The sequence below is a fragment of the Eucalyptus grandis genome, chromosome 4, assembly GCF_016545825.1.
Source record: "Eucalyptus grandis isolate ANBG69807.140 chromosome 4, ASM1654582v1, whole genome shotgun sequence".
NCBI lineage: Eukaryota > Viridiplantae > Streptophyta > Magnoliopsida > Myrtales > Myrtaceae > Eucalyptus > Eucalyptus grandis.
In genome coordinates, this window is record NC_052615.1 from 28,985,400 (window position 1) to 29,000,448 (window position 15,049).

General features: G+C 40.8%; 2 protein-coding genes across 3 annotated transcripts; one reads left to right on the plus strand and one right to left on the minus strand.

Annotated features, from left to right (window-relative positions):
• Window positions 1–244: 244 nt before the first annotated feature.
• Window positions 245–3,982, minus strand: LOC104441681 (serine/threonine-protein kinase ATG1). Of its 2 annotated transcripts, none has more exons than XM_010054867.3 (4): window positions 3,720–3,982; window positions 1,360–3,369; window positions 1,114–1,221; window positions 245–967 (listed from the first exon to the last, which is right to left on the minus strand). In XM_010054867.3, exons 2-4 carry the CDS (start codon window positions 3,260–3,262, stop codon window positions 810–812), a joined length of 2,169 nt encoding a protein of 722 aa, XP_010053169.2. In that variant the 5' UTR covers window positions 3,263–3,369; window positions 3,720–3,982; the 3' UTR covers window positions 245–809. The 2 variants fall into 2 exon arrangements, with proteins under 2 accessions (XP_010053169.2, XP_039167158.1); XM_039311224.1 differs by having other exon boundaries at window positions 836–967; window positions 1,114–1,255.
• Window positions 3,983–13,682: 9,700 nt separating this feature from the next.
• Window positions 13,683–14,428, plus strand: LOC104443107 (stellacyanin). Its single transcript, XM_010056461.2, has 2 exons — window positions 13,683–13,818; window positions 14,178–14,428. The coding sequence occupies exons 1-2, from the start codon at window positions 13,683–13,685 to the stop codon at window positions 14,426–14,428; spliced, it is 387 nt and encodes a 128-aa protein (XP_010054763.2).
• The last annotated feature ends 621 nt before the right edge of the window (window positions 14,429–15,049 follow it).

Below are 15,049 nucleotides of genomic sequence, written 5' to 3' on the forward strand. Positions count from 1 at the left end.
GAAGTGCGCCATATACAGGAGGTGCTTCATCGCTTTGAGATCGTAGCCTTGTTCGAAACGTCATACTCGTTTCAATAGCAAAAGCAAAGTTCTTGAAACATGGAGACAGATCAGGTAAACAAACATTATGGTCGGTTTGACGTGAGATTCAGCACAATCTAATTCGTGGTTAATCTCTCTCTCTCTCTCTCTCTCTCTCTCAAAGAGATGGATCTTTTTATATCTGCCGAATAATACAGCGAAGTGAGGACAGAATTCCAGCCCCAGGTACGGTTAAATAAATTTGGTCAAAGATTAACTCGGTGACCTTCCCAATCTATAATGCTCTGGGGAAGTGAAGAGACTTCCAAACCTCAAAAATACGGCGTTCAGTCCATCACAGCCTATAGCCGAGCAAACTGCCATTTACATAGTGCAGCTGCATCATCTCAGACCGGTAAAATCACCAAATTGCGGATCCGAGTCCTTGCGTGGTGAAGCAGACAAATTTCCCGACCACGACCCACTCCTTTGAAGTTTACTTCGGAACAGAACCGAAACTGGTTCGGAAGAATCTCTACACAATCTCTCTATATCTGTCTATGTAAAAGAGGTACGTTCTGAAACAGCAAGAGATTGATTGTAACCATTGTAAGCTGGTCTGTGGAATCGAACGCTGGATTCATTCTGCCCTCACCAAATCGGCCTGACATGATCCAATGAGCACCAGACTGCCGTGTGAACTGAACTACTTTAAGACAAATTTTCCTCGAGCCAAAATTTTCTAAGAATGATCATGCATTACAGGAGTGTAAAGGAGGAGACACCAGCTATCGTATTTCGGAATCTGATACATGTCCACGTGTTCTTCCTCGACTCACAATTCTAGAGGGGGTCATGGGTACAACGAATTCCCTCCTCCTGTTTACCTTCACATTACGGCGTTCAGGATTCGATGACCGCGCCCTGTCTTGTGGTTTCGGTGTTCCTGTGATGAACAAGCCACTGGCACATTAGCAGACATATCTCCAAACACAACTTTTGAAGACACTTCTCTATTTCTCGAGACATAATCACTACTCCTCAGAAATACGAAACAGATCGACAATAGCGAGTTCAAAGAAATATATTCACCTGAAGTTTTCCGTGTCTTAACGTCAGTGCCTTTCTTAAATGACAAAGGTCTCTTCTCTGGTATCTCTGAACAAATAGACCTCACATCGCTTGGCTGGACCTGATCTTCTGCAAGAATCAGAGATACCAATCCATAAATGACCTAAATAATTGTTTGAGTGTTGGGTTAGTCATTCAGTTGAGTCAGCAAGTGACTTGTCCGGCGATTGAGTCGACACAATCATGAAATGTTGGAAGTGAACTAACCTGGAAATCTTCTAACCTTCAAAGCTGTGCCTTTGTTAGTCAGTTGATTTTTCTCGTCTGGGATAACAGTAAAAACCGATCTTGCATATCTAACAGATGGTAGAAAAGAATCATCCTCAGCTAACAAGTTCTCGTCCTTGCAGGTTGTTTCTACTTCGCTTGCTGTCTCACTGATCCCGACCTTAGTACTCAGGCGAGTCTTGTCTAGCTCAGCTAGTTTATAGGCAAACATGTGAAACGGAATCTGCGTTACTGCAATTGAATTCCCGCTCGCAGAAAACTTCCTTTGAAATCCGGCCTCTATGTCACAGCAGTCTACAGGAGGAGATTGCAGCTCAGGGTGACCATTATCTGGGTTCATCACCAAGAACTTCTTGATGTAACGCAGAATTCTACATATCGATGAAAAGCTTGGACGCAGTGAAGGCTCTGTTTGCCAGCATCTTCTCGTAAAATTCACCAAGTATCTCGGTGAAGGAAATGAGAACAGAGGCCTCTCCCCAGCTCTTATGTTTCGACTCATCTTATCTCCTTCAAGATGGCCTTCCTCAAAGGGTATTTTCCCGGTCAAAAGCTGAAAGCAAATCATCCCGAAGCTGTACACATCTGCTTTCTCTGAGTACTTTGACTTAGAATCACCCTCTGGCTTTTCCATTTCGGTGAGGACTTCTGGGGCATACCAAATTAAAGGGTTGGTCGAGTCCTGGTTTGGGAAAGAGTGGGAATTACGGTCGAGCGCTCCTGATGAACCATACCCTGCCACTTTAACATAATAATAACCTTCCGATATAGTCCTTGGTTTGAGGAGGATCTTGGTCGGGTTAAGATCGCCGTGATAAATCTTCTGGGAGTGGAGATACTCCAACCCTCTTGCAATCTGAATCATGATGTCGACTACAACCAGAAGGGAGAACAATACCCGCCTCTTCGGATTTGAATTTTCTTTTATGTGACAAGCGAGACTCTTGTTAATCATCTCCGCAACTAGAAAGCATTCATTCTTTTCTTCATCACAGAAGGCGCAGAAGTAGTGAAGCACGTTAGGATGGGAAAGCGATAGGAGAGTAGAGATCTCGCCTTTCGATGGCCCGGCCTCTCCGAAAAGGTGGTGCATAACAAAGCTCTCCCCTAACCACTGAATCTCCTTAATCTCTCTCCCAACTCCCAATCTCCGCCTCACGGCATAGTCCTTTGCCCCAGTAAGGATCGAACTAGGAAAGAGTGTCCAATCGTACGTCTCCGAGGCACTTATTTTCCGGATCAAGAGGTCAGCAAGCCGCTGCTCGTTCTTTGTCAGAACAGCAGATTCCGAGCTTTTTTTCTCCTTCAGAGCCTCGCAGAGAAGCCATCTGTCCTCTCTCCAAACCGTGTCCAATCTCTTGCACAGCTCTTTCGGGACCAGATACTGCTTACCGTATCTCAGTTGGAAGAGTTTCGGGTCATTCCACTCATTATCGTACTTCCTCCTCAGCATAATTCCTTTCTTTTGCATCTCATCAGGGTCGAGCCCAGAAATCTCGCCGGCAGTCTCGATCGCCTCGATGACTGCTGGGAAACTACATAGCAAGTTGTGGACGTGGAATTCGACACAATCCTTGCTGTTGTGAAGGGTGATCGCTTTGCCCCAAAAATCCTTGACATCCAAGCAGTGCTTGATGTAAATCTCGCCTTCTTTAAAAACCCGGTGGAGCTCTCTCATAGGCTGCTCGAGGGGCTTCCACTTGGTGTGTCTCTCTTCGAGCCTGAGGTTCTCCTTAATCTCCGATGCGATCTCTTCAAAAGCCGTGGTGAAAATGTGCAGGAGCAAGCAACACTGTCTCCTATTGATTTGGATATCGTCTTGCAACACCATGAGAGCCTTCATACTTCCTAGCACCTCTCCGACCTGCCGGAATTGGTCCATCCCGGCTTCAAAGTGTCAAATCTGGAAGCCGGGCACGCCGCAAGACTCAGCTCAATCGACCCGAAATCTCCCAAAGTTTATAGATTCAAGCAAGACGTGCCTGAAAACTAGAAGCACCACATATACACATACCAAGACAAATTCAGCATCTTTTGTGCAAGTTCAACACGGAATTCACAATTACTCGAGATTGGCCATGAAAAAAAAAAACATCATAAGCGGAATCTAAGGAACGTCCATGAGTCGACAAAGGAAAAACCAACCTATAAAAAACCGTCCCCTGCGAGAAAAACAGAGCAGCAAACATCTCTCAGGGTGTTTAGAACCCAATTCACAATCATCCAATCCAGGAAGAATCTCCATAAAGAAAGAAGAACCCGACTCATCCGACGCGAATTCGACAAAGCAGAGGATCTTGGAACCCGAAAAAGATTAAAAAGAAAGAAAGAAAGCTCACCGGAAGAAACAAAAAAGCAGGGCGATGTATCTGACGAAACTCCCCCCACGCGAGAAAGGACCCAAGAACCCAACGATGATCTCCAAGCCAAAAAAAAAGAAGAAACCGACGTTTCCTTTGTCTGCAAAATGACTCGAGCTGGAAGAGAAACTGATGCTTTCAGGTGTTTTGGTTTCGATCCTCTTCTCGAGTTGGTTCGTTCGAGCCTCGACGATGAAACGAACGAGCGAGAGAGAGAGAGACAGGGACCGGGCGTGGCCGTTGAAAATGTCCGCTTTCTTCGGAGACATCAGGGTCGTGCTTCTTTATATATTGCCTTCCCGCGAGTTTCGACTCGGACTGCTGCTCGAGCGACCGTTGCTTTTTCAGGGTGGGGTGGGGGGCGGAGTCCAAGGTCGTTTTGGGGACGGTCTGAACGCGAAACGACGGGGTGCGAGCGGTGCCGCGTTTTGACTGCCCCCTACAGGTGACGCCACACTCCAGCAAAAGTGGTGGCTCTCTTTAGTTGTTTCATTTGGCAATTTCTTTTCCTTTATATCTGTTAACCATTAGGTCTTTCTCTCATTTATTACCCACTTCATGTGTTTGGACCATTTTCGATGATTGCAAACTTATTGCCAAACAAGCGTTAAAAGAAGTTTTCTCTAAGAAGTGTGTTTGAATTGACTCACGATTTCAATATTTGAGTCTACTCATATCTCGAGATCCCCAGTCCGGCAGACCAAGGATTCGGACGCCTGAATCTTTAACCTTGGCCTTGGGGTTAAGACTCAAACCTCAACGATCCGACTTAGGACCCTGATGCCCTCACTTGATAGTATTGTGCTCGAACCAAGCACGGAGAGGATTGGGGTCTCCTAAAATTGGTGCTAGGTTAACGAGTTGAGGTCCATAATATAATGTCACCCTAATTCAGTTCTATCAAGCATGAATTCTTCATGTGAAGTCATCATTATATTCTTAAAGATCATCTTAGTATCTTGGAGAATAGCTGACTTTCCTTTTATCTGAAAAATTCTATAAAATTGACATGTTCCTATCCACCTAAAAAAAAGGCCAAAACGCATGAAAGCGGATTGGTTTGAGTGCTCTTCCTTGCCATGGAATTGGAGTTGGTGAAGGATAAGCAATTGACAATTTATGTGGGACCCACCAACGCAATTATAGCTTCCATAATTTATTTGACTCTTGAATTAACTTTTCCTTCTGTGGATTTTTTGCCCACTGATTTTATCCTCGATGGATAAAAGCTAGTTGTAAGCATCTACATGTACAATAAATTGTATTTACCTTATTAACCTCTCGATACATGATGTCAATTAACTCCATAGAGGATTTTTTTTTCTTTTGCCTGACTTGTTCCTACACCTTTTAATTTTAACCTTCCATTTGCATTTAAGAAGACTTTTATCTAATGCTTGTGCCAATTTTACTTTTTATTTGGTCCGAAAGGACCTCGATCAAAGATTAAAAAATACTTTAATTTGCTTACTTAACGAACACGTGTCGCAACAAATCGAATAAGTACATGTTTTATATACATGTTGACACTCAAAAATGTCCAATTTCTAGTTATTATGGATATGCGATGATTGTTCGGAAGTAATAAAAGTGGACTCGACAACCACTTATACAACTGTCAAAATTAGTGAAAAAGAGGAAAAAGAGTGAGTAATATACTATCCGGACATGTCTAGTCATCTGTGGAGGAAATCAATTGAACGGATTGAAAATCGATCGATATTATTTGCAGTTGATGACTTGGATGAAAGTGTTAGCACACGTCAACTAGTGGCAAATGATGACAGATTATTTTACCAAAGTTGTCGAGAGTGTGTTAACTAAGGAGCAGATGATCGATTCAGAGGATTGCATCTAAGGCTTAGGCACGTGTAAATCTAACAAAAAGATCGTGGAGAATAGTTAGGTGAAAATGAAGACTGAGGTTGCTATTTTGAAGGAAATTGACAATGTGGTAATGAACAACTCCTTGGAGATAAGGCTGTTATCTTGAAGGAAGTGAACAATGTGAGAATATGGGACCATTATTTTCGAAAGCTTTGAACTACAATTCAACAACGAAGAAACTACTCCCAAATGGTTATGATAGAAGGTCTATAAATTTCAAGTTCTCATCAATTGGATAAGACCCCAGACAATTAAATTGTAATTATATTTACTTCCCTATACTTTATCTTTCCTTAATTATAACTTTCCGATTCACGTCGTCAATTAAATGCTGACATGTATCTCTATCGTGGGTGTTTGCCATCGATTTAATTCCGACATTACATCTTTGCACATTCGCCAGCTTTGTCGTCGATTAAATTTCGATGCAGTTTGTGTACATGTGTTGCTATGGAAGTGGTTATATTTTCAAGCTCTGTCGTTCATTGAATTTCGGCACGGTTTATATGTACAGTTTAATTCGAAGTTCAAAATAAAGGCTTGTAGTTATTTCTTGTCCCCTGGATATTTCCTGTCCGGAGTTACTACAAAACCTGTCTCCTCTCATCAAAGGCTAAAGAACGACTTTTGAAAAAAAATGTTTCGCCATAGATTAAATTCTAATGAAACAAATGACATGCTTGGTGGGACCATTGTGGTTGATTAAAGGAGACATGATGGTGTAAATAAGGAATCAACTTGATCTTGATGATGGTGGTGGTGACAATTCACAACGAAGTGGTAATGATAATATGGGAAACTTTGAGTTGTCAACTGTATCACTGGTGGCAAAGCGAGAACAAGGCGGAGATGTCGATATCCCAAGAAAACACACCGATGAGCAAAGAAGGCAATTAGAGCCAACCCTTGTAATGTTGGCCGCCATGCAATGGTTATTCAAGGAGGACAAGAATGAATTAACAAACTACGTGATAAAATATCCCGTTGACGTGATCAGGCCAATTATCATCAATATCTTCCATGAAGTTATGAATGAGCCAAGAATATCGAGTCATTCAATTCAAGTGCAGGCAAATCCTGATAATCCTACATTTTTGGGACCTATGAGGTTGGTGGTATCAATTATGGCAATTTGTCAATGTCAATGGGGCACAGGTTAACTTTTAGGTTTCCTAACTTAAAAGAATCAAATGATTAACGAATCATTCCATTCTTTTAAAAAGGGGCATATGTTAACATTCAAAAGTGTCTGATTTTTAGTTATTATCAATATGTAATGATCATTCAGAAGCAACAAAAGTGGACTCGATAACCTCTATGCAACTGTCAAAATTAGTGAAGAAAATGGAAAATAGTGGAAAATACTATTCGGGCATGTTTGGTCATCCATGGAGGAAACCAAATGAATGGATTGAAGATTGGTCAATATTATATGCAGGTGATGACTTGGATGAAATTATTAGCACACATCAGTTAGTGGCAAATGATGGCAGATTATTTTACCACAATTGTCAATGCTATGTTGACTAAGGAGCAGAGGATCAATCCAGAAGATTGCATCTAAGGCTCAAGCATATGTAAATCTATTAAGGAGATCGTGGAGAATGTTTAGGCGAAAATGGTGACTAAGGTTGCGATTTTAAAGGGAATTGACAACATGGGAAATGAATAACTCCTTGGAGGTAAGACTGCTATTTTAAAGAAAGTGACCACGTGGGAATATAGGACTATTATTTTTGGAAGCATTGAACTATAATTCAATCAGAAAGAAACTGCTCCCAGACGGTTATAATAGAAGGTCTATATATATATCAAGTTCTCATCAATTGGAAAGGACTCGCCGGACAATCAAAATATAATCTTGCATTATCTTTACTTTTCTACACTTTATTTTTCCTTAGTTATAGCTTTGCGATTCGTGTCGTCAATTAAATTCCGACACATATCTCTATCCCGGTTGTTTTGTCGTTGATTCAATTTCAGCATTATATCTTTGCATGTTTGTAAGCATTGTTGTCAATTAAATTCCGACATAGTTCATGTACGTGTATTGCTATGGAAGTGGTTATATTTTCAAGTTTTGTCGTTGATTGAATTCTGACACGGTTTGTATACACCGTTTGGTTCAAAATTCAAAATAAAAGTTTATGGTTATTTTTTGTTCAAAACACACACGATTTGTATACACCTCTTGGAAAAGATGTTTCGTCGTAGATTAAATATTAGCAAAACACACACACATTATACTTAAAACTCCAGGAATCTAGAATGTGTCCCACTCCAACATGTGTAAAGTATAATTGAAGGGGAGTGCACGTCACACACACACATACATAAATGACACAAATAACTTATACTCCAGGAGTCTAGAATGTGTCCCACTCCAACATGTGTAAAGTCTAATTGAAGGGGAGTGCACGTCTTGAGCCGTTTGCGGGACGGCCACGACCTTATAAGTTGAAAGAAAGTCGGGACAGGACGGTCCGTCTTCCACGCACTCGGCTTGACCAACCACAGACAGCAACCCTAACAAAAAAGATTGATTTGTTCTATCTCTAGAACTTTCTTAAATTCAAAACACATGATACGTGTTCGATTTCCGGGCCAAATTTCTAATGAAAAAAATCAATTTTACATCGAATATCAATTTTGTCCCAAAAGTCCCACTTGATGGTCTTTCCAAAGTGGTGAAGTCTAGATGGAACAAAAAATGCATATATGGACAAAAAAGTACAAAATAGCAAGGAAAAAAAAGGACCAAACAAGTAATCAAAGCTTGGATATATTGAAAGTATACAAATGTTTTTTTCTTTTACATATGATATTAGAGTTATGATGAATTACTTTACTTAATTTTGATATTTTGTATGGAGGCATTGGGATGACGGAAATAGATTTTCATAAAATTTTGATGAATGCAAGTTGGGCACCGGATGTGTCATTGATTTTTTTATTGACTAGTCTGTCGCATTTTAAAGTCATAAATCTAAAATAAAAAGAAATCAATTTTTTAAGAATTTATAATGTTTAGACATGACCAAATACATAACATTGGAAAACATATCTTCCTTTGTGTTTGGAAATTCCACAAACATTTATCATGTTTGATCATAATCAAGTACACATGATCTCATAAAATGCATTCTTGTTTAGTTTTGCAATTAAATTATCTGGCTTTAGTTAGTTCAATAATTAACAAGCATATTCTCATACTAAAAAATACAAACATAATCTTAACATGTATACTAAGAACTTGATTTAATTGGCACCTTCCACGGCACGTGTTAACTATAATTATAATCAGCAATTTTTTTATTAGATCGGATCTACTTTCATTTTTTTTTTTTGGTCAGAGATCAGATCTACTTAAATACGAGGCTTTTCGCAATACTATAACCACAAATTAATTAGCCGCCTCTATGGTCATTGATCGTTGGTAGTCGACATCGCTAGTCATCACCCGCCAATTGCCAATGCCATAGCCGGTCAAATCATAATCTATAATGTTTCTAATATTTTCTTAACTTTGTAACGCTCCGGCTTGTCATTAGGGGTGAGCATAGTTCCCAGTTCTAGAGAAAGAGGTTCTGATACCCGGTTTCACTTTTTTCGGAATTGACAACCAGGAGCTGGGATTCCTAAACCTAAAAATCCCTAATTTCTTCAATCTTTAGCTCCTCTATTCTGTCTCCCGATACTTTCCTCTCTGCGACATTGTAACACCCCCGATGACAACCCGACGCTACTCACCGCCCTTGATGCCATCATGGGACATCGTCGCCAATGTTCGAAGGCGCGGGCAAAATGGGTGTTCCCACCTTCTACCGGTGGCTCGCCAATCAGTACCTGAGCTCAATTGCAAACGTCATTGAGGAAGCACCGCCCGTTGACGCAAGCGGTGTCACTCGGCCGATCGGCCCCTCCAGGCTAAACCCTAACGGGATGGAGTACAACAACCTGTATCTCGACATGAATGGGATCATCCATCCTTGCTTTCACCTCGAGGGCAGGGTATGTGCGTGCGTGTGTCTCCCTCTTCAGCGCGCTTGTGTTGTCGGGTTCTTTTGAATTATGAGTGGTCTCAAGCTGGAACTATGAGAGGTTTTTCTTTTGGGGGACGGCTAGATGTTAAGATGAATAGTTTGGTTGATCAATTTTGAAGAGGGTAGGAGGTGAATGTGGGAAAATTGAGTCTTTTTTTTGCTGTGAGGGATGTATAATTTGGTTAGTCTTCCTATGTTAGGTGTGCGTGCGAGTTTATTTGTGGAATATAGTGGGCGAGATTGACTTCACGTGTATAAATTGCTTTGGGATGCTTATGATTTAGGTGAGACGTTGGAGGATGTTTGGTTTGTGCTTGCAGATAGATGCTTCTGCATGGTCCTGACCATTTCTTGCTTGTTTTCTTCACTCTTCTTTACTGCTACTTCATCTCTATTTTTTTTTCTTTTTTTTATAGTGACACTTAATCTATAGCGTTTGAGATTCTAATGGGGTTTTTCTGTTTTCTTTGGCATTTGGTTGGCCATCTATTTCGTAAATCAGTAATCTTTACACTCATATTTGGCATGATAGCCGTTAAATTTTTTTTCTTTTCCCTCAGTCTGTAGTGATGGGCAATGTTAGTGGTAAAAGTGATGGAGAAGGAACTTTGCAAGATGTAAAATGAACATTATGTGGAGAGTTCATATGGTGGAAGTCACGTTTGTGATGGGCAATCTGATTTGATATGTGTATTAGAGATCTTCTGTATACCGACCTATTGGTGAAGCTGAATGAACAGAATATGTTCGTTCCATCTAGGTAGTTTACAAGTTAATCATGCAGAAATTCCTCTTAATAGTTTTTTTTTTGGTAAGAGGTAAGAATATTATAGCTAAAGAAACAAGGAGTTACAAAGAGGCAAAACAGATAGGCGACTCCAACCATGCACTCAAAATGACACAAGCGTCAGATTGAGTGGATGGGAAGCGGGGGCTGAAAAGCCAAAAAGAAACAACAGCAGCAAAAGCTGCAAAAGGCCAAACACGACGGCCAACAAAAAAGGACCAGGCAAATGCCAAGAACCCGGGAACCACAGACTGCCAAGCCGAGGAGCCTGCGGAGGGGAATATCTCGGCAACAACTAAAATAGAGGCAGACCAGCCTTGCGAAGGGAGAGCAGGACGCATATTCAAATTCCTCTTAATAGTTAACCACCATTACATTAGACTTTGGGTCAACATGAATTGGGTAATTCATATTTCATGCTCTGTTTGAAGGTAATAATAGCAGGAGAGCAACCTCTAGAATTTCAATTTTGTTTTTATTTCTCTGTGCTTTCTAGAATTTTTGTTGCATGCAGGTAATGTTGTCGAGTTATAATCCAGCGAAGAACTTCTTGCATGGGAAATAATCTACTTAAATTGCTTATTTTAGTGTGATAGTAGGTGATTGTGTAGTTGTAATTTTAGACCTGGGAATTGTTGGAAGGTGTTGATCTTGATCTGTTCTGATTTGGATTTTGTGATCATAATGTGTGTTTCTATTGTGCTTGAACTATTGGTGGATGTTTTGCTTCAAATTTTAATTGTTGGATGTTTAAATACTAAGCGAAGGTACCTTGTAACTATAGAAAATTATAGAGTGATGGTGTTGCGGGTCTTGGTATGGATAAGTACATCTTGGAAGTTAAAGTGTTGTAATAAGCTGGTGCAGCCATTTCTTGAGGTAAGTGTTGTGAAAATTTTGCTTAACTAAAGATGAGGAAAAAAAAGAATATGTTAGAACCTGAAACCAACCTTGAAACATGTAACAAGGTAGGTTCTAGGTTCTAGATTCCAACGAATAGGTTTGAGGTTTCAAAAGTTAAGGAACTTGTACCTGAAAGTAGGTTTTAGGTTCCAAGCCGAATCTGTAAAATATTTGAAACTGCTCATCCCTACTTTTCATAGTAACTAATAAAATTCTGTTAAAAAAAAAAAAAAGAAAGATTGGTACCGGACAATGAAAAGTCCTCAAAGAAAGATGGACTAGAGATCGAGAGAACATGTGCCGTCCAAATGAAGAAAAAAAGAAAGAAAGATTTCTAATTTTTCTTTTCGAACATATGAGGCAACTCTTTGACCGACCTTCTCTATTTGTCATTCACATAAATCCATTAGCCAATTCCTCTCGAAGTGAAAGTGGTGGTTGAAATTGCACCATCATTTTCAATCGATAACGGGACCGTTATATTAGCACGGCTCCTTATATAACTCTCCATTTAGGCTTTTCTTAATGCGGATTTTAGCACACTGATTTCGTCCATGATGGATAAAAGAGAATCTTAACTACATGGACAATTAACAGTAATTTCCTCATCAATCTCTCAACACATGCTTTCAATTAACTTTTTAGGTTTTTCCTTTTTTTTTCCTTTTGCATGGCTTTTTCCTTCACCTTATAACTCTAACCTTCCGTTATCACTGAAGAAGACTTCATCTAATGCTAGTACTAATTTTTCCTTTTTATTTGGTCCCAAAGCGCCTCAATTAAAGGTTAAAATTAAGCGAAATTGAATTATCAAATTGTTGCGGGAAATTATAATTTTTAGAAAAAGGCTCCAGTTGCTTGTCCTTAACAAACGCTTGGTGTGATATATATATATAAATGTTGGAGTGGGAGACATTCTAGAATCGTGGAGTTAGTCACTTGTTTGATATATATATATGTCTCCCACTCCAACATTTGTAAGTATATAGCTTATAGAAAAATCCAATTGAAGGGAGTGCACGTCTTGAGCGGTTGGCGAGACGACCACGAGCTTTTAAGTTGAAAACAAACCCAATGGACGGGACAAAACTACTTGCATAGACAATCGACGGTCGAGTCTATCCGCTTTAAATTTAAAAATGTGGGTTCAGATATAAACAAGTTAATGGTCCAAACCCTACCATGACGAATGCAAATATCCCATACAGCCCCATCGGATTAAATGCATATGGCCCGATGAATGAAATGTCTAATAAGATAATTGATTATGAATGTTGTAATACTTCAATTAACCCACAAGGCCCATCGATAGAATGTCTTGACTTAATCGATCGTGAGTTTTCGATAGGCGGTGTTTTAATAAAGGTACATGATACATGGCAACGACCAATTGACTCGAAATGTGTATTTAAGATTGAGTTAAGGAGTATCTATTGATTAAGGAATTGGGAGTAATTACAGATTATTCCTAAAAAGGGAACTGAAGTTAAGGCAATAAGAGATTACAGCGAGGAAGACATCGACACATGACAGAATGGCTCATGAAAGATGCAGGAGAAATCAAAGTAAAAGGATCACACAATACGACCAGTCCACACATAGCATCAATCAAGGCATTCATAGGCAAACATTAGAGTAAAACAACAATCGATGTAACCTATGGCGACCTCGATCGGGATGGGCAGTGATGACATCCCAGCAATAAAACGTAAATAGTTTTTTTTTTTTTTGGGGTCAAATCAAATGTAAATAGTTGATTGTGAGATCTTTATCAATAATTTGTCTTACACGGCATCCCTAATTAATTAGGAAAACGATAAGTCTATAATGTATTTAGGATTTTAACCTTATCGTCTTGGGTAAACTAGCTAATCTTGGTACATCAATTATTCAATGTTCCCAACCCATCTGCATACACTTGTTCATTTTTCCGTTGATGTATAATTTCCAAGGCAAGAGAGATGATCGGAGGGAGGAAGAGAAAAGGCCGTGACCCCCTAACTCCCCAACCATATCCTTCTATAAATTGGAGTTTGTTTCTGTTGACCCGGTCAAATCCCCCCTCAATATCACTTCGATCGATCAGTCATAACGAATTAAATTAACGACCTCTCGAAATCATGATTTTGGGCCTCTCAATCATAATTAGGTAATTGACTCGCTTTTAAACTTATAATCGTTGCCTCTCCTTTCGAACGCAGAGGCATCAACACCAGAAGAACAGATTTGCAGAAGGGCGGTAAAAGGGTCGAGGAAGTCACAACCATGGAGAGATCATCATCATCAATGAGTCTTGGTTTGGTATTGTTGGGCTGCTCAGTGATGGCGATGCTGATGGGATCGACGAGCGCAACGCTTCATGTCGTCGGTGGTCGTCAAGGATGGGATGTGCCCGACAATGTCACCTTCTACCAAGATTGGGCCAAACCTAGGACCTTCGGCGTGGGTGACCAACTCAGTGAGTTTCTACTTGTTTCGGCAAAATCAATCATAATAGCCGTCGTTTGATCATGTCATTCACCAATGTAAGTCTCTAACAATGCCATTTCCGCGATGATACATCAACTCGGTCGGCACTGAGAATGGAGACTTCCAAGAACATTTCATGATATGCCGATTGTTAGGGTTTCCTTGATCATTATGCGCATATTAGTCATCTCGGTCGGAATTCTAGTCCTCGTACGAACATTTTCTCGGCACAAAGTTTGTCGAGAAAAGGCAACACGTAGTGCATATGCATGTTCTAGCATCCATAAGCGTAAAAAATTGACAGCAATAAGTTCTAAATCGTCACGAACTTGCACATATGCACGGCAGTTTTCCCATACAGGCCGGGCTCCAACAACTTGCTGGCCGTCCAGAAGAAGGGCTACGAGACATGCGACATGAGGAACCCCATCCACGTGTACTACATGGGCCCCACCATCCTCAACCTCACCGCCGTCGGCGACTACTACTACGTCTCCTCCTCCGGCAGGCACTGCGAGTTCGGCCAGAGGCTCCACATCACCGTCAAGAACGCCCCTGGCTCGTCCGGCGTCAAAATACCCATCAAAATCCACCACTGATCGGTCCCTCTGCTCTCGCTCCTGTGCTCCTCCACCGGCACCGTCGAGAAGGCCGGGATGGTTCCCCTTTATTTTGCTGACCTTCTTACCAGTGATGGTAGAGAGGCCTTATTGATAACTGTCAATATCTTGACATAAATAAAAATAGCTTGCTGGTTTAATTAGATGCCGTAGCTTTCTTCCTGGTCATGAAGAAATTAATCTACACATGCTAGTTCCGAAGAAAAAAATGCTATTTTCCCTTTTCTTTTTCCGTTTGGAATATCATTCCATTTCTTTCCCACTCGCGGAGCTACGAGCGGTCCATGTTTGCATGGGGTCGTTATTTACAGTTACTCATGAGCCACGTAGGCGTGACAACGTTTGATGCGCCGCTTGCCACGTGGGTTCAGTTTCTGAGAGCGAAAGCCGAGATTAGTCGCATACGAAAGAAAAGATCTTGTTTGTCCCAGATCAGACATCCCAGTGCATGGCCATTAGCTGAGCGAAGGGGCAGGAGATCGGGCCTGAAGATTCTGCTCGTGCAAATTGCAGTTTGGGAACCACCCTGGCTCGTCACTTTCCCTCGCCCTATTTCGTATCGACGAGCAATTAGTAGATGACAATCGCATGCAAAATCGG

Coding starts and splice junctions, on each gene's coding strand:
- LOC104441681 (XM_010054867.3), bottom strand. CDS start 3,262: ATGGACCAATTCCGGCAGGTCGGAGAGGTGCTAGGAAGTATGAAGGCT. Junction 1,222..1,359: donor GAAGGTTAGAAGATTTCCAG/GTTAGTTCACTT, acceptor TGATTCTTGCAG/AAGATCAGGTCCAGCCAAGC. Junction 968..1,113: donor TAAGACACGGAAAACTTCAG/GTGAATATATTT, acceptor TGTTCATCACAG/GAACACCGAAACCACAAGAC.
- LOC104443107 (XM_010056461.2), top strand. CDS start 13,683: ATGGCGATGCTGATGGGATCGACGAGCGCAACGCTTCATGTCGTCGGT. Junction 13,819..14,177: donor CGGCGTGGGTGACCAACTCA/GTGAGTTTCTAC, acceptor TATGCACGGCAG/TTTTCCCATACAGGCCGGGC.